Consider the following 18188-nt stretch of genomic DNA (forward strand, 5'->3'; position numbering starts at 1 on the left):
ATCTTTCTGGATTGTGACCAAAACTTTTAACCCTATGCAACTAGATTGTCATATGAGTTTTACTTTATCTTTTTTTACCCTGGACAGGTTTGTTTGTGTGTCACAGTTTCCAAGAAAATTGATCCAAAACCAGTGGTTACTTTTAATCTATATTGCTGTGTTGATGTACAGGTCTATATCACCTGTTAACTGTGTGCTGGATTGGTGATGGACTCTGTAACTTTCTATTGTCATCTCTAACAATTCCTTTTCCTGAAACCTCCTCCTGTTCCCCATTCTCTTTATCCTTTTCTTGTAGGTTACCTCCCTCTACAATCCAGTGCATTAGATGCTGCTTATAAAACTCCTACGTCCCACTATCACTTCCATGGTATCAATAATACTGTTTTCCCAGCTAACAAATGTTGTTGCTTTCCCATAGGCTTCAAAACGTGGCATCCCTAAAGAGCTGCCACTGCCCAGGGGTAACCCAAGCTCCCTGTCTCCACTGCTTCAGTCACTTTTTTTTTATCGTACAGATCTCCCAGCATGCGAAATGCTGAATTCCAGTGGTGGGTAGGTCAAAGATCCTTTGTGGAGTGAGAGCATTCTGTCTGCTCCATATATTTTTTATATATTAGTATAGGATCTGCTGAAGTTGGCACAAAGTTTTCTGGCCATATTCAAGACCTCTTTCAAGCCAGGGAAAGGCTTGACAATTTACCACTACATTCACCCACTTCCAGAGGGCTTAATAGAATTTGTCCAGAAGAAGCACAGCCACAACACTGATCTTGTTGTCTGTGAGCACATTGTACAAAAACATGGAAGGCAAAGAGAGTATGTGCCTTTAATGGTAATGCAGTCCCGTATGGGTGGTTTTACTGACAGCTGTTTGTCCATAAGATGGATATTTGTATCTAGTGCTGAAATTCATCTAGATATAAAACCCCATGAAGCAATGAGGGCTCACAGTCAAGGTTGTTAAAATACAATACCCTTCTGTGTGTTTTTTTTATATGTCATACATTATAATATTTATATATTTAGTGATTTGCCAAAAAACCCCACTCTCTTCTCCTTTGCCTCTTCGACTTCCATGTTTTTGTACTATATATAAAAAGGAGTTGACACCATTGACAGATATTAATGGCACTTAGCACCTATCCTAATATTTCTGTGACCACATAGTCCATTTTTTTTTTTTTTGCATGGCAGAAAAGCAACTCTCCGGCATTGTACCTTTACTAGATGGATGATTGAATCATAGTGCCCACGTATAAACCTACAGTATCGAGGAACGGATCAGCATTGTCATGATTGGGGAGTGGTAATGTGGAAGGAGAAGAAGAATCAGAAGATGAAGCAACCCTGAGAAGTAGATGGAAGATGACAAGGATACAGCAGAATTTGTTGGGCACAGTGTTTCTCCCAGATCTGTTGATGAAGCATCTTAATATTCTAAATTAGTGGAGATACTGAATGTGTGTCTGGTTGCTAACATCTTACTCTGTGTTTACATGAATTTCATTGAAAAAAATAATTTACCCTTACAGGATACACCAACTGCTGAAGTTTAAGGTATCTATTGCCACAATTAGGTAAAGGACTGCAGACATTTTTAGAAGTTCTGCCTTGCAAAAATTGTCTAAATTGGTTTAGCCACCCAACACCTTCCTTCCCATCTCTGTCTCATTTGTAACTTTGTACTGTTGTTAATAGAACTTGGCAAATATTTCCTAGCATGGAGGTTTGCTCTCCTGTAACATTGAAAGAAGAATGGTAATACACATATATATCATTATCCTTTTATTGTCCTATGTCCTGCATACAGTTACATTTTCTTTGACTGTTTCCTCTAGTTACAATTTCTATGAAACATCAGACATTTTGTGTCCTCTGCTAATTAATGTGCCGCTTAGGAGTTCTATCACAATCCTCCAGTAAAAGGATGCTGCAACAGGCAGTGGTTTGCTACAGACTACAGCAACCAATCCAAAAAAGGTTTAATTTGATGAATAATAAAACAATGGGTTGGATCACACACGTTGTTGTTACTGGCTGTTCTGTGAAATGTTGATGTCAACCATTTCTAATCTTTGAACCAGTACCAAGCATCACAAACTGGTTTATTAAAGCTCTCCAAGACCGGAAAAGATAGACAATCCTGTGTGAACTTGGGTGATTCAGCGAACAAATGTTTTTATACCTGGACCAAATCCATTGCAGATTTTCTGAATTACCTGTTTACCCATGATAGTCTATCTTCTCCGTTTTTGGGGGCTATATTAAATCAGGCCCACTCTGTGGCTATCTGAGCAGCTAGGACACAGATTGGGTTGGCAGGGGTTTGCAAAACAAGAACAAGGACACCAGCTTTTATTATTATTGCCAGTTCAGAGCCAATCAGAAGAACCCTGTACCTGTATATGGGCACCAACACAGGGGGCTCCTCTATAGCAGGTTTTTATTCTATATTCAATTTTCTGAACTGGAGGTTTTCCAGGGACAAATATGGGATCACATCCATGGGGAAACGGACTGGAAATGAGAACCAACTTCCAGAAGACAACAGTATGATGATCTCATCTTTCCTAATCTTGAAACGAATCTGTAGGAAAGCAAGAAAACAGTGTCAGCCTGGCCAAAAGGTGATGACTGATTTGTGTTTAAAAGTGACCCTGTCACCAGGCCATTTACTTCAAGAAAATGTTTTCCACAAGATAATGTGTGCCTTTAAAATATATAGACATGTGATTGCCATGTGAGAGACGTTTTGTATGGAAAGCTAAAAGACTCACAACTGCTGGGTATACAGCAAACCTTTTCGGGATGCAGGGGAGCAGTAACTCTTCATGAAGGCTCTGACGTTTGCCTACAAAGGCTTGGGGGCAAGACATAATATTCCCACTTTATGCAACACCATTTACAGTCAGGTAAATACAGTTTCTAGTATAACCATACAATGCATCCCAGTTCTTGCCTTTTCTTTCTGTTCAGAGCCTTCTGCTCTGTCAACTTTTCACCAGTTTCACAAACACAGCATTTAGCCAACATGAATGCCATGACATGTTTACCTTTAATAATATTCGAAATTCAACTTGCCAAAAGCTTTTTTCTCAATTACTATATGCAGAATGACATATGGAGAAAGTTGTCATTGAATGCAAACCTCCTATTCAATGCAGCATGAGAAAGGCTTATCTGCATCCATGGTAGTTTTCTCGTTTCATTAAATCAGAAGAAGGACTGGCCAACATTGCAAAGCTCCTCTACCCCCACCTGAAGACATCACTGGGTACCAACTAGATCTTCCAGAGAATTTAATTGTTGTCCAAAATAAAAATAACACTACTGCTGGGAAAATCATCACACATGTTGTATGGTACATACCAAGGTTTCTGACCCCTCCTGGAAAGGGAAGAAATCTTCAATCTGCTGCTCTCCCCAAACATTGTTCTGCTTTGAGTTGCATACTATCTTGTCGGTGGTATCACGGAAATTAAATCGAGGTTGAAAGTGCAGCAGCAAGTTTTCAGAATTTTGTCCAAGGTTTATAGAAAAACTGAAAAGACAAACCGCAATGATTCTACTCAGCCGAACCTTGTGATTTAGAATACTGGAGTTTTTCATCTGTGGCATTCCCCATAGGGTTCAGAGGTACTTTCCAGAAAATAAAGTAAAACTATAATGGTCGGAGACAAGTCCAGGTCTCCATACAAAGTACCTAACGTTAACCTATACCTGCACATTCCAGTATTTATATATTATCACCAAGTCATAAATGAAATTTAAAACAATGACTGACCTCTGTAGATGCAAGTTCTGTGAAATGATCAATACTCAAATTTCACAAGAGAAGCAGCAAACCCCAGTTTCATCATAAATGGTCTCAAAATTTGAATGTTTGAACTGATGGCTGAAAAATAAATTGCATGTGCTTCATTTCTGAAGATTGCTCCACAATACTATCTGTATTCGGTGAGGGCTTGTTGTATAGCCCAGTCATTGGGCAGTGAATGTTTAAATAGCTGCCAGTCATTGGGCAGTGAATGTTTGGTCACAGCTACACGCCGAGGATAACAAGAAACATTAGGAAGGTCACAAGAGTCCATCATCATTGTCTAGCCTTGCCCAGGACAGGTAAAAGGCGAGAAAATATCAGAGCCAAGTACTGTCACACCTGAAAAAGGTGCTTCATGTCACAATATATCCAAAAGCTAATACACCCTGGCAGTAATTGTTTACTACTTTGCTAAAGCTGATTCCCTCTCCTGAGATAGCAGGTAGCCAAAGCTGAAAGCTGTTAGATCATTAGAACAAAAATAAATGTTTACACCAAATGGGATCTGGACAAAGATATTAAATGTAAGGTGGTATTTGGGAGAGAATACTTACTTAAAATCACTTACTTAATTTAGAGGTTTTGGGGGCAGAATCAGTAAACTGTACTAAATATACAAAGCACACTTCAGTATATAGAGTATTTTACCACGCACAGAGCTTACATGTATCCGTCATTGTATTAGTTATATATAAATACAGTGCAAAATAAAGGCTAGAATCATATCTCAACCTACTAGTTACAGTTCTCCGGAATGACGCCCAACACCTCTATGATTTGGCCAGGTTTGATGTTGAGGTTTTGGATGATCACATTCTGTATGAGAGAAGAAAATCATTGTCATACCCTGTACAATGTATAAGGAAGAGGAAAGATAATAAAAACCCCCAACATACCACAGAGAAGGAGGCAATGAACACCTAGAGTATAATAAAGAGTTAGGTGCAGGAAGATGATTAAATGAAAAGAAGAAGGGGAAACAGAAAAGGTAAACATTTTACAAATAATTTCATTTAGTTCACCTTTAAGTACAATGATCTAATATAGTGGTTTAACCAACAATGTGCAAAGATTTCCCATCTCAGAACAGAACCATTATATCTACTAAGCAGCACAGAAGCCTTATACCTTACGTGACCATGAGTAAATATAAATGTCTATTCAGAAGGGAAAGTACACAGCTGGCACAAGTACATATCTAACACAAGAATTAATGTAAACATATAGATTGGTATTAGTAGAAATCACAAGGTAATAGGAATAAGGTCACCATACAAAGAAATGGGTGAAAGTAGATACAAAGCAATGTCTGATCAGATGAAATGGAATCTCTGTTGATGTTTCATTTGTCTGTAACGTGTATAAAAGATGGAATGAATATTACAATAAATCAGAAGAGCTTATACAATGATATTTCGGTGTCTCTTCTTATATCCTTATATTTCTTCTCTATCATACTTTAAGTGTATGTTCCAAGCAGCTGACATTTTTTTATCTATCAAGATAAAAAAAATACCCCTTACAAACTAAAAGATTATGGAAGACCCCCATTGCTGATTTCAGAAGAATTGTCTGGATGTAAAGGTAATCTTTTGAAGTCACCCACAACTGAAGCAAGCACACAGATAACGATGGTACAAGTTATTCTACAATTATCTGAATATCTGATCTGCATCCCCATTGTGAGTCAGTGATTCAGAGGATCAGAACAACAACCAGGCCAGCAATGGCAGCTCCCATCATCTCTCAGATGCCTACAGATCACAACTAGAGCCATTAAACAGAAAAAACATTTTCTTTTGGGGGATAAAAAAGACTACAACACATAACAATGGAAGCCATCAGAACACGGGGCCCTGGTATATATACTGGGAAGGTCAATAGGAGCATTGCTCTCCTTCAGCTTGTAGTAGATAGAAAACAAAATGAACTTTTCAGGTAAAGTTTCACAAATGTCATTGGTGATCAATCATTTTTCCAGCAACATGGAATAGTAAACCATTCCAAATGTAGTATCAGCTGAATACAAACTAGAGCAAATAAGTTGTCTTTGCAATCCCCAGGGTCGTGTTATTTTTACCAGTGCCAAATCCGCCCCACCTGTCCCCTGAGACCACCAAACTCCTTGTACATACCTTTCTTGTACACATCTCCCTTTGCATCCTTCCATGACTTGCATGACTTCAAGATTTCTCTAGAGCTGCCCCAACACTCTTCTTTACTTCTATGACTTTCTCCCATTTTTTGCACATTTAAAAGAGTCTTCAAACCCCAATAAAGCAGGTGTAATTCCAAGTCCCTTCTACTGCTCCTCCTAACGATGACTCATCCGCCCAGCTACCCGCTAAAATGTTGGTGCTGAAGGCATAGAAATATAGCAGAGAGCTGAGACCACACCTGAAGGACCTGGGGAAATATTTCAGGACCGTATTTGTCTTTTTATCTCTATTGAAGCAATCCAATAGAAAATCTTTATATGTAATTTGTTCTTATTACAGAGGCAGAGGTACCTCTGAATCCCATGGGGAATATCACCAATGAGGAACTCCAGTATTCTAAATCACAGGGGTGAGTAGAATCATTGCGGTTTGTCTTTCTAGTTTTTCCATAGACCGGTATGCCTGTGCCCCATTCTACATTTGTCATGATCATCCTGGTAAAGTGGTTTAGCGCTTTCTATATTTAAATCTCTGAGAGATGCAGTGGGTAGACAGTGATGGCTCCAGGCGAGGCTGTACAAGCTATGTTATGGTGGTCACCGATGGCATGAATGATGAAAACATCCCATAAAAACAGATAGACTTTCCTATCATTGTGTAGTAATGGGATTTGATGTGAACATTCATCATTTGCCATTTCTGCAAATAGAAATTCAGTGAAAAAACTTCAAAGCATTTGGCAAGGTGAATTTCAGTTTTTGGTTTATAGGGTACATGGCAAGCAGCATTCCCATTGGGTGGTGTTTGTCAGGGGCAGTTTATGATAACTTGCTATGATCTGCCCCTGACAATTCATGCATAGATAGAATGTTTTTATTGTATATTGATTAATACTGCGTGATTGGTGGGAAGGACTATCTTGTGATGAACGCCCTCCCAGCCCGCACCCTGCGCATAGACTTTCCAGCACATTCCGCAACCATCCATGCACCGCAGGCTGGGAAGGGCCATCACGGAGCAAGGTTATCTTTTACCCCTTACCATAATCATTGGCTTTCCGTCTTGTTACCCCTTATCACACACACCATGACAGGTAGACTGCCACCACGTGCTTGGACGCACCGTTACCCTCGACAACCACAGTTATGATTCTGCTTCCGCTGCCACTCCACACAGGGATGTCTCAGCAATCACAATGTTTATAGTAGTGTCTTCAGGTTAGCAAGTTACATTATTTCTAATTAGAGCATTCAGAAATTCAGCTTATACTTTTTATAGTGTATATTAAGTAAAAACATACAAAAACACAAAGCATAAACAATTACAGAAAAATAAAGACTAATCAAATAATAATAACAGAGCAATAACAGAACTATAGCAACAGCATAAAATAAAAGGGAAACTGTGAAATAATACTTAGGTAGAGTTGGTTTTCCTGGTCCAGGTTGCTGTGTAAAGTCCAAGTTATTAGTCAGAGTCACCGGGCTCCCTGCAGTGCTCAATGTGTCAGTGCTGTTGTCATTAGCAACAAGACGGTATCAGTGAGAGCTCCCTCTGCTGGGCATACATGGCTTGTTCTATGCCAATCACAGAGGTGGGACTAACACAACAAACTACGAAGTTCACAGAGACCAAACTAGCCCTGTCTGGGACTTATGGTTCACCAGAACCTGCTAAATATGGTTTCCAGGCTTGCCTGAGGCCTAGGAGAATAGTTCTTGGTCTCAAAATGCTCACCATAACGATCCAAGAAATATAAAGAATGTTAATAAATGTGTTTTAGAATACAGCTCAGAGTTCAATCAGAGGCCACTCTACTAGAATTATCTGAGTTTTATGACACCTGGAGACACAAAACTCCAACTTTTACCACATGTGTCATAAACTAGAGGGTCTGGAAAGATGTTGGTTGTGAGATACAGAAATATCTGATAAGGGGAAATTTATCACCCTTGTCTGGTATACTTTTAAACAAAGACCCTAAAAAGAGAGACCACTTTACATTAAAGGGGATATCAGGCATTAATGTTCTCCCCAATATCACATATCACTGAAAAGAATGTCAATGGCTGTGCTGAAGGAAGGATACTGGGGGGACGTATGGGTGCCCCCACTGCAGAGGGCCTCCTCGCCATCTGTTGTCCCCCCACCGTTACAAACAATCATTGGCTTTCCGTCTTGGGTTGTATTAGAGTCATGGGTCAGTGGAAATTGAAGGTAGAATCTGTTGTTTAAGTAAGTGGTTCTGATGTAAAGGGTTGACTCTAATTTGAAAGGTGGATGGCGGTTTAATGTAAAGGGGAGAACTGATGCAAAATGGTGCCTAGGATGTGACTGATCCTAAATGGTAGGGACCTTGTCAAAAATGATCACTATAGTCCATAAATCTGTAGCTAGATCATCAGTGGTGGTACAGAGTTCAAGGGGTGGGGGCCAAGGTCATTCCTTTAGACAGAGGACAATAGGCGTCCTATTTTTTTCATTTACAGCCAATAGGGGCCCCTGGGCCAGCCTGCCCCATCCTCCCATGTCATAATGATAGAAAGCTTGTCCCAGCACCAAATGCTGGTTTGTTCATACAGAGAAGAAAATGAGGAAATACTATTTGCACTCTGCTTCCAGTCATATGAAATTTCTCTTCCCCATCCATGAGCCCTGAGCTTGTGGGGTGCTGTTATCGCATCCAGCATGGAGGCTCCCAGCAGCAATACAATTTGCTTATTATTTTATTGCAATTTGGCTTACGTCACAAGGGAGGCTTTTACAAGTTAAGAACATGGCTGTAGACATTAAATGCTCCCATAACCTTATAGAAAGATCTTTTTTTAGTGATGTGGTGATGAAATCTATGGTCAGTGACTTCTTTAGTCTATTACCCCATGGCCAGACAATATTTCACCTTTTCTTACAGGTTTGCTTTACGTTTAAAAAAGAAGAATTTATTTACAGTCTGCGTTCCCATGGAGGAAATCTCATATTTGTCTTTGGGAAATCTCCAGCTGAAGCGCTCAACCATAGAATAAAGAACCCTGCCATAGTGGAGCAACCGTTTCTGGGTGTTCATATTCTGGTTCTGGCTTTTTAATGACAATTAGCCCTGAAATATGAATAATTGAGAGATAGATTAAAGAATCTTTATTTCAATTTGTAGATCCCAAACATCTGGCTGCCACACATACAGTACAGAACATCCAGTAGGTACTATTGTGTCTGATCCAATCAAGTATTTTGATATTTAGCACATTAAACTGATTTACGATAGGTTGCTCTAGTCTATAGCAAATAAACACCTGCTGTATAGCGCCCCCCTGGAGGAGGAAATTAGACCCCTATGTACTATAGAGGTAAGATACCAGGGTTACCATCCTTCTTACTTATCCCTACACTTATAGAATAAGCAAAATTTCAAGTGCTTATAAAATCCTAAATCACTGGAAAGATACTAATGGACCCACCAGATTTTCCTCACCTATACAGCGTAGTAAAAAAAGTTTCTTTACAATTAATATTTGTTGTGCTGTCTTTACCAAGTAAGAAAGTAAAATACACAAATACTGTCTTCATCTTTTTATTGTTTTATGATCTACTCATGGTTTTTGAAACAGCTATTGTGTTTGACAATTTCCAAATACAATATGCAACTTTTTTGGGGGGTACTGAAAATCCAACAGTGCAAACAGAAGAAGCAGCCAATTACATGTGTCTTTTAGGAGCTATGCCACAGTTTTCCAGCAGGTGGGCGCTATACAGCTGACAATGATTTGGTATAGATTACAGCAACCATTCCCAAGTCAGTACTAATAACTGAGGGAAAGCAAATCAAATTGTATGGCTAAGTGTACAGCAAAGATGGGGGTTGGCAGAGCATCTACAGGACCACATTTTTCTAGCACTATTACTATTTTATAACCAATCAGCAGTGAGAAGTCAATACATGAGACAGGTGGTGCCTCCATAGAAGGTTTCCTTATTCTATCTTCAGGCACTTGAGCTGGAGGCTTCTCAAGGACAAAAAGGAGATCACCTCCATGGAAAGCCCGACTGGAAATGAGAACCAACTTCCAGAAGCCAACAGTATGACAAACTTCTTCTCAAACTTAAAGGAAACTTGGAAAAGTAAAAAATAAAAAACCTAATAGGACACCAAACCTCTGTACATGGAGAGGTAAGGGATATCTACTACAGCTTTCCTTTGCTGGGCTCTGACAAGACAAATCTAATGATAATATCTTTGGGTGGTTTATTTCATGCAATTAGCTGAAGGTGTGACCACCAAAACAAAGATCATATACCTTCACCCATCACCATCTACCACAAATATACCACTTTGGGCAAGATGTACAATGCATAACAAATATACCACGCATAACAAATGTACAATGCATTGACATACCGTGGTATCTGATCCCTTCTGCAAGGGGAATACGTCTTCCTTCTGCTCTTCTCCACAAATATTATTCTCCCGCCAGCTGAAGATTAATTTGTTGGTGACTCCAGAGAGGTCAAACCGGTGATTAACAACAAGTTTTCAGGATCTTTCCCCAGGTTTATGGCAAAGCTAGAATTAAAAAACAGCAATTATTGTACTCAGCCAACCTGTAATATAGAATACTGGAGTTTTTCATTAGTGGTAGCTACTTCTGCCAGATAGGTACATAAAGTATATATCAGCCTAATGTTGTCCCAAGTTTTAGGGCATTAAGCTGATGGTTTTTAGTTATCAGAAGTTTTATCCAGTTAACATAATTTGCCACAAGACAGATACAAGTTATTATACTAAATTCACATTAGGATCACATCTAAACTTACTCTGTACAATCCTCTACAATGAGCCCCTTCATCTCCATGGACTGGCCATGTTTCAAATCGATGTTGATCACAATCACTCCCCGAGGAGAGAAACGCAAGAAATAATATACACCATTTATAAGGAAGGGGAGGGAAGAGCATTACCCCCAACATACCACAGAGAGGGCGATAGTATAAGAGGGGGATACAAAAAAATAGAGGGGGCACAATAGAATATTAAATATTGTACATTTTCTGGAGTTCAGTTTTAAAAATAATTATCTGACAGTGGATTACCCACAAAATGTGCAAAAAATGGCCCATCTCAAAACAGAAGCCCAATACCCACTACTTACTGGGGCTCATAATACCCCATGGTGCTTATACTCACTTCACCTTCCATGCTGCCTCGATTTTCTGAGACTCTTGTGAAGAATGGATGGCTAAGAGAGCTTTAGATGCCATAAAATGTATCTATTGTATAGTAGTGGATATAGGTAGTGAATGAAAACAGAACAAAAAAAAAGAATAGAAGAAGTAGAAAAAAAAGTAATGCATAAAAAGAAGAATCTGTATTGGATGTAGGAACTCCGGTCTTTATTGACTGATACAAATATTCTACCTGGAACATGGATATCAAAGTGTATGAAGTCTTGGAAGCTCATTTTAACCTTTAAATGTCCAAAACATCATACTAACTGTGATTGGCTGTAACTGTATTCCTTCATGTCATGGACATTTGGAGCTCGTGGACCATTAATTCCAGACTACAGACCACGCATGGGGAGCCGCGTGTTACTCAAATGGAAGAAACTTCCCCCAGAGTGACGTTATGATGCCAGAACCTGGCATCTCACCCATCGCAGATCTGAGCCTCCAGATACACAACCCGCCCAGCGCCCTGAGCCTGCGATGCATACATGAGACGTGGTCCATGGCTCTGGCAGGTGCAGCTCTGGGGGGTTGGGGACCCCTGCCTTACAATATTATCTGTGTGGATGATACCATTTTCAGAACATGCTTTTTTGGGGGTGCCCCCAGAGGCCCCCAGATCTGTATTAGTAGAGGCTAAGAGAATGCCTTGCCATAAAAGAAGAAATAAATTGTCCACCCTGTTCCAAGGAGAAAAAACATAGTTCTCTAGGGAAATGTGGTGTTCAAAGAACAGATGCCAATCTATGAATGCCTTCATCAAATATGTATTTTGGATGGATCTAGGGCAGATTCAATCTTACTGGGAACAGGAAGTGGCAGGGGATGGTTTGTGTGTCAGGGGGTGTGGTACTTGCCACTAAACAGGAGGTGGGTAGATTAAACAAGAGGTATAGATGCTTCACTACTAATATAATCAACTCAAAGCTGTTATTTTAATCTTTGCAATATAAATTCTATACCATTGTTTAGAACTGAGCTCTGGGCACTCATTACCCTCTGGTTCGTTCACCAATAATTCAACTAATAAATAAAGCTTTAGGGACCAAGTTCCTTAGAATAGATGCTGTGTTACTTTTTGTTTCCTCTCCAGTGAAGCTTGGCTAATCTTTAATGGTTCTTTACATAAATACTTGTATTGCTTTTCTCAGAGGGGAATGGAAATACACAATATACAAATGTTGTATTCTTTTACTTTTATTGTCTTATGATCTGTACAAAGTCATTGCAACAACCATTTTTCAAAAGCTTTATCTAAATTCAATCAATAAACAATCAGATATTTGGGATTAATGAAAATCTGTCAAAGCATACCAGAAACATCACTACTGCCCTCTGCTGATTACTGTACCTTTTAGGAGTTATGCCACAGTCCTCCAGTAGGATGGCGCTATACAGCAGACATTGATTTGCTATAAACTATAGCAACCAAAAAATATTTGTCTGGCTCGGTCACAATAGTGCTTACTGGCTAGGGCGTGAAATATAAATTCATATCTAATACTTGAACTGAGGGCAAGCAAGACACACTGTATGGTTACATGAGCAGCTAGTAAGCAGATGGGGGCTCACAGGGGTCTGCAAGTAAGAATCAAAGGATCATTTTTCCTCCATAATGTCAATCATATGAAAAGCTAGTAGCCTAATATGGACACCCAACGCTGGTGGTTCTTCTATTGCAAGTTTCTTCATTCTATCTTCAGACACTCAAGCTGCAGGTTTATCAAGAACAAATATGAGATTGTCTCCATTGAAAAGCGGACCGGGAATGAGAATGAACTTCCAGAAGGCAACACTATAATGAATTTCTCTTTCTCATACTTGAAAGAAACCTGGAAAAAATGTTAATCAATGTCAGCCTGGTTGTTGGTTGATGAACTGTTGAAAGCAAGTGGTTTGTGACCACAGAATTAAAGAGTCCCTTTCACCAGATCATTTACTTCAAGGAAATCTTTCCACAAGGTTATATGTGCATTTCATAGTAATGGGCATGGTATCTGTCCATTCCATATATTGCCGGCACTACTCCCCTGGCACCTACACGGTGCTGCAGCGGTCCCCTCAAATATCACAGTGACAATGCTACACCTCATAGCCCACTAAATAGTGTTTGTCATCTGCAGACCTCCATGACCAAGCAACTCTTCAGTCATTCCCAATTCTCACTTTTTTCCCTATGTTGAGAACTTCCAAACCATGTCTTTCTCTTTCAAGGACCCTAATCTGTGTTTGGCCCCATTAAGGGCCCAATTCTACATTTGTCTGTAACAGGAGGACTTCCTTCTCTCAATTATTAAAATTGCTTTAAATTAAAAAAAATAAAGTTCTTTAAATGCTGGTTGCTATAATACTTCCCTCTTGAAAAAGCGTTCTTGGGCACTCAGTAGGTGTACCTTGACCAAGGCATCACCTTGGTAAATTGTACCTGCAGCTGGGAAACATGCTCTACCACACTTTTGTGGGGACTGACCTCACTTTCCCATGTTTCCTTCACCAAGTCAAGAAGTCCTTGAATCCTATGCCCATACACCATCTCAGATGGTGAAAACCCAGTTGAGGCATGTGGGACTTCCAGAAAAGAAAGTAACTAACAAGAATAAAAGTCCCAATCTTCTCCATCGTCTTTACAACTGTTTTGAGCATCATCTTCAGACTTTTAATAAACCATTCCACCAGGCCATCCATCTTTCTCAGAAGAATCGCTTCTGAGTAGTAGGTGCCATAGTCCAGTATACAACTGGAAAGTATTGGTGCCTCCTGGCAGATTTTACTAGTGGCTTCATTATATCTATGGCAATACGTTCAAAGGGAACCTCGAGTACAAATCACCAAAGGGCTGCGATAATATGACACTGGAGCAGTTAGCAAGCACGTGAGCCAGGAGGCACCATATTTTCCCACTTCTGTTTTCAATGCTGGCCAATAAAACCGGTCACTTAAGAAGTCATCAGTTTTCTCAGTGACCCCATATGACAATAATTCAGGCTGTAGGTGGTAGGAAGATTAAGGGTAACATTATATAACAAAAATATTCTTACAATATAAGAAATAAGATCAAATCAAATGATAGAACATATAAAGCTTCCTAAAATTGAAACTTAGCTGCATTAGTAACGGAGTTGGTGAGTTATTAATAATGAAGGTGAGTTAAAGCAACATGACTCATTAGCAAACATTTGTGCTTAATCAGAAGGAAAAAAATCATGGCAAACAAGAACCTATATAAATATAAAGCTAATTTTTAACAGAAATCAGAATTTAATATCATATCACCATATTAGTAATTAGTCCAGAAAAGATTGAAAAGGTTATGATATCATATCAGTAATGTAATTAGGTGAAAGAAGAGACACTACTTGAAAAATATATGATCCACCCCCATTGGTATATAGAAATAAGGTGAAACTTGAATTTAATCAGAACAGCATATAGAAAGATATTTTGCTGACTGTCTGTTCTCTAACGATTGTAATTTATTTCTACACTGTATGTTCCAAGCAGCTGACAACCTTTTCTCAGGATAAATCATTTAACCCTGGCAGTGGTATACACAGCACAGGTGAGCTAACTTATCTGGGTTAGATTCATTCTGTGCGAGACAAATCCTGTCTATCGCCTAATGTGGTTGGGAAGATACACATTGGATGGGAATCCATATACACAACATTGGCTGGTGGCTAACAGGTAGATCGTGGCAAGTTATCATAAACCACCCATGGGAAACATCAGCCAATAGGAATGTTTCCTGTCATTTACCTTAACAACAACCAAACTTCACCTTGCTGAATGCTTAGATGTTTTTTGTCTCAATTTCCATTTGTAGAAATGGCAAATGGCAGAAGTTCACAAAGAACTCACTTTTAGCAGCATTAGGAGAGTCTGTCTGCTTCTGTAGGAGGTTTTCATCACTCATGGAATCAATCTTTCATGTAGTCAAAGGTTTGACCACCATAACAAAAATTGTACACCCTCACTAAAAATAAGGTCTACCTACTGCAGCTTCGAGAGATTTAGATTTGTCCAAAATAAAAAGATGACACATGACAATCGTTGCATGGGACATACTGTGGTAACTGATCCCTCCTTGAAGGGGAAGACATTTTCCCTTTGCTCTTTTCCCCAAACATTGTTCTCCGCTGAGTTGCAGATTATTTTGCGAATGTCTGCATGGTGGTTAAATCGAGGATTAAAGTGTAGCAGCAAGTTTTCAGAATCTTTTCCCAAGTTTATGGAAAAACTGGAAAGACAAAACAACAATGATTCAACCTTGTGATACAGAATACTGGAATTATTCATTAGTGGTATTTCCTGTGGATTTCAGAGGTATTTCTGCCACTGTATTTAACAAAATATATCTGAAACATTTCAGGAATTATTTGTGGGGGAATAAAACCATATTGGAATTCTTAAAAAACAGTCATAAACAAATACAGTGTATTTGGAAATTTGTTACCATAAAAAAGAACTCAATGCGAACCTGTAGCCAGAACTTTCAAGCACTTACATATTCTTAACAAGTCACAAGTGAGCTTTAAAATAATTATTGGTCCCTTTAGCCGACAGCACCGTGAAGTAATCGTTCCTTAAATTCCACCAGGAAAGCAGGCTTCACAGCTATATTAGTGCTTTACAACAGTGGCAATATAAATATATAAATATATATATATATTTTTTTTTTTACTTTAGGCAATATTTTTTCTTAACTCTACACTGTTACATTTTCAGGACAAGCTTTCACTCTCACCAGTTACTGTCACTGTTATGAGGAGCTTTGCTGCTGAAAGTTAAATTGTGCCTGGTTTAGTTTCAGGTAAAATCAGAGTCTAGTACTGCCACACACTTCATGTCATTTATCAGATAGATAGTCATGTTCAAGTTTTATTATGGCTAAAATAATAAACATAAGCTGTAAGGGCGGTTTCCAAGATAAACGGGCTCTGGGCAGAAAAATCTGATATAAGGGGCTGTTTGAAAGAGACCGCTTACTCAAGATTAGAGCTGGGGGTCACTGGGCTGTACTATATTTTCAGAGCACACATTTGTATATTAGTTAGTGTACTATGCACACAGATCACATTATTCAAATTACTGTATTAAAGCAAGAACAGAAAAAGAATTATTGTACAGAATTAGGATCACACCAAAACTTACTGTTTACAGTTCTCCGGAATGAAGCCCTTCACCTCGATGGATTGGCCAGGTTTCAAATTGAGGTTGTTTACAATCACCCCCTGTATGAGAGAAATTCAAGAAATAGAATACCCTTTGCCATGTATAAGGAAGAGGAGGGATAAGGATTACCCCCCGCGTACCATAGACAGTGTGATAGTTAAGGGACAATGTGTAAGGGTAAATATTGTACAAGGAGAGTTCAATTTTAAATGTAATGATCTGCTAAGTGGATTATCCCACAAATTTACAAAAATATCACATCTTAGAAAAGAACCAATATGTCTACTAAGCAGCACAGAAGCCTTATACCCACCACTTACTACAACCCATAATACCCATTGGCCAGCCCCCGCAGCTTCCATTGCTGCTCATACTCACTGGCACGTCCATTCTGACTCTCTTGCTGAGACAATTGTGAGGAGCTGCCTTCCTCTTATATAGGACAGGCTGCCCCACCCAACAATCACTGGACTGGAGAGAATGTTCCAGAACATTTTTCTACAAGGACAGCAGTGACGTTTGGGAGCTTTAGTGGTATTGCTAAATATATAGTCATTAAATAGGTAAAAGTTACCTTTTGATTCATGCTGATAAAAAGACTATAACACATACCATAGCTTGCTGTCCTGTTTCAAAGTTTGGAGGCCTCTGGGGGTTCTTGAAGGTCTGCCATTTTTTGGGAGCTGGCTATTTCTAAGTTACCCTGATTGCTGCTGTTGGCCCTAGGATTTGTCCCTCGGGGAACAGAAAGAAATCCCAGGTGCAGATCAGATTACTGCCTTAGAGGATTTCCTATTGTGCTTCAGGCAAACCAAGTTGACATTTATGCCGGGCACAAAAAAGCAGAGCAAGGGCAAGTTATTTCATTGGACTCTGCTAGGAATTTTGACGACAGTCAGCAGAAGATGATCAAAGTTCTGCACTAAAAGACTGTTGCATCTACAGCGGTAGTCTAAGTAAGGATTATCCCATGGGGGGACTAAGCAGGTGGTGGTGCAGTTTGCAGAGAAGTCCCCTAATAGCTGTAACAGGTCATCTTCAGGGCTCCATTCAGTCAGTGGACGGAACCATGAAAATGGCTTTCAAATCTGCTGACTCAAGGTGAGTAACCAGATCAGGGTAAAAGGCCCTGCTAGGAAGGGGAAACCATTCGGGGATTTAGAACCGTAGGAGATCTGCAGCATAGGGACTACTGACTTTGATATGGATGCTACCCTGAATAAGCAAATATGGTAAACTCATTTTGGGTTGCCTCACTTAATGTGAGGCTGTTAAAGTTCCTTGTTGGATCTTGGAACACTCAACTGTTATCTCTGTTTGTTTAAGGAATATTGAACTGAAAGCAGCATAGTTTGTCCTTAAATAACTTTTGAATAATGTGTACATTGTCTGGTTAGTGAAAATGACAATAGATCCACAGTTATTGGATTTTGCCTAAAAGGAAGCATTTTTACCCAGTGACTGAAATAATGAACTGTAGGGCAACTTTTGTAAATATACTGTTTATTATGTACTGTTTATTACTGTTTATTTATACTGTTTCGGTGGCGATGGTGGTGATTTTTAATTTAAACCAGATTGTACCAATTTTATTGGTTTTTATGCTAAAAGATTTTTGGAGGAGGCTTTCTCCAGTGGATACTGGCTGTACGTGGTCTGATGGGAGATCAGGTTAGATTCCATTTTATCTTTACAGCAGAAGATTTTAACCCTTTTAAGTTTTACCAATTTTTTCTCAGCTCACGTGCTTCTTTTAACCAGTTTGACATTCAAGGATTTTAATTATTTTCTTTTGGGATAATGTCTTACAGTTT

At 39.2% G+C, this 18188-nt stretch overlaps 2 protein-coding genes across 2 annotated transcripts; both read right to left on the reverse strand.

Moving 5' to 3' along the window:
• Positions 1-1777: 1777 nt before the first annotated feature.
• LOC140321784 (galectin-1-like) lies at positions 1778-11692 on the reverse strand. The gene is made up of 5 exons (XM_072398571.1): positions 11628-11692; positions 10376-10511; positions 4560-4639; positions 3373-3544; positions 1778-2590 (listed from the first exon to the last, which is right to left on the reverse strand). The coding sequence occupies exons 1-5, from the start codon at positions 11690-11692 to the stop codon at positions 2447-2449; spliced, it is 597 nt and encodes a 198-aa protein (XP_072254672.1). The 3' UTR covers positions 1778-2446.
• A 770-nt stretch (positions 11693-12462) lies between these two features.
• LOC140321786 (galectin-1-like) lies at positions 12463-16764 on the reverse strand. Its single transcript, XM_072398572.1, has 4 exons — positions 16753-16764; positions 16354-16433; positions 15268-15439; positions 12463-13034 (listed from the first exon to the last, which is right to left on the reverse strand). The coding sequence occupies exons 1-4, from the start codon at positions 16762-16764 to the stop codon at positions 12891-12893; spliced, it is 408 nt and encodes a 135-aa protein (XP_072254673.1). The 3' UTR covers positions 12463-12890.
• Positions 16765-18188: the final 1424 nt, after the last annotated feature.

This window comes from Pyxicephalus adspersus, chromosome 1, assembly GCF_032062135.1.
Source record: "Pyxicephalus adspersus chromosome 1, UCB_Pads_2.0, whole genome shotgun sequence".
NCBI lineage: Eukaryota > Metazoa > Chordata > Amphibia > Anura > Pyxicephalidae > Pyxicephalus > Pyxicephalus adspersus.

Coding starts and splice junctions, on each gene's coding strand:
- LOC140321784 (XM_072398571.1), bottom strand. CDS start 11,692: ATGTATGCATCGCAGGCTCAGGGCGCTGGGCGGGTTGTGTATCTGGAG. Junction 10,512..11,627: donor GAGGCTCAGATCTGCGATGG/GTGAGATGCCAG, acceptor GGAAAGATCCTG/AAAACTTGTTGTTAATCACC. Junction 4,640..10,375: donor AGAAGGGATCAGATACCACG/GTATGTCAATGC, acceptor TCTCTCATACAG/AATGTGATCATCCAAAACCT.
- LOC140321786 (XM_072398572.1), bottom strand. Junction 15,440..16,353: donor ATTCCGGAGAACTGTAAACA/GTAAGTTTTGGT, acceptor TTGTCTTTCCAG/TTTTTCCATAAACTTGGGAA. Junction 13,035..15,267: donor AGGAGGGATCAGTTACCACA/GTATGTCCCATG, acceptor CATTTTTTCCAG/GTTTCTTTCAAGTATGAGAA.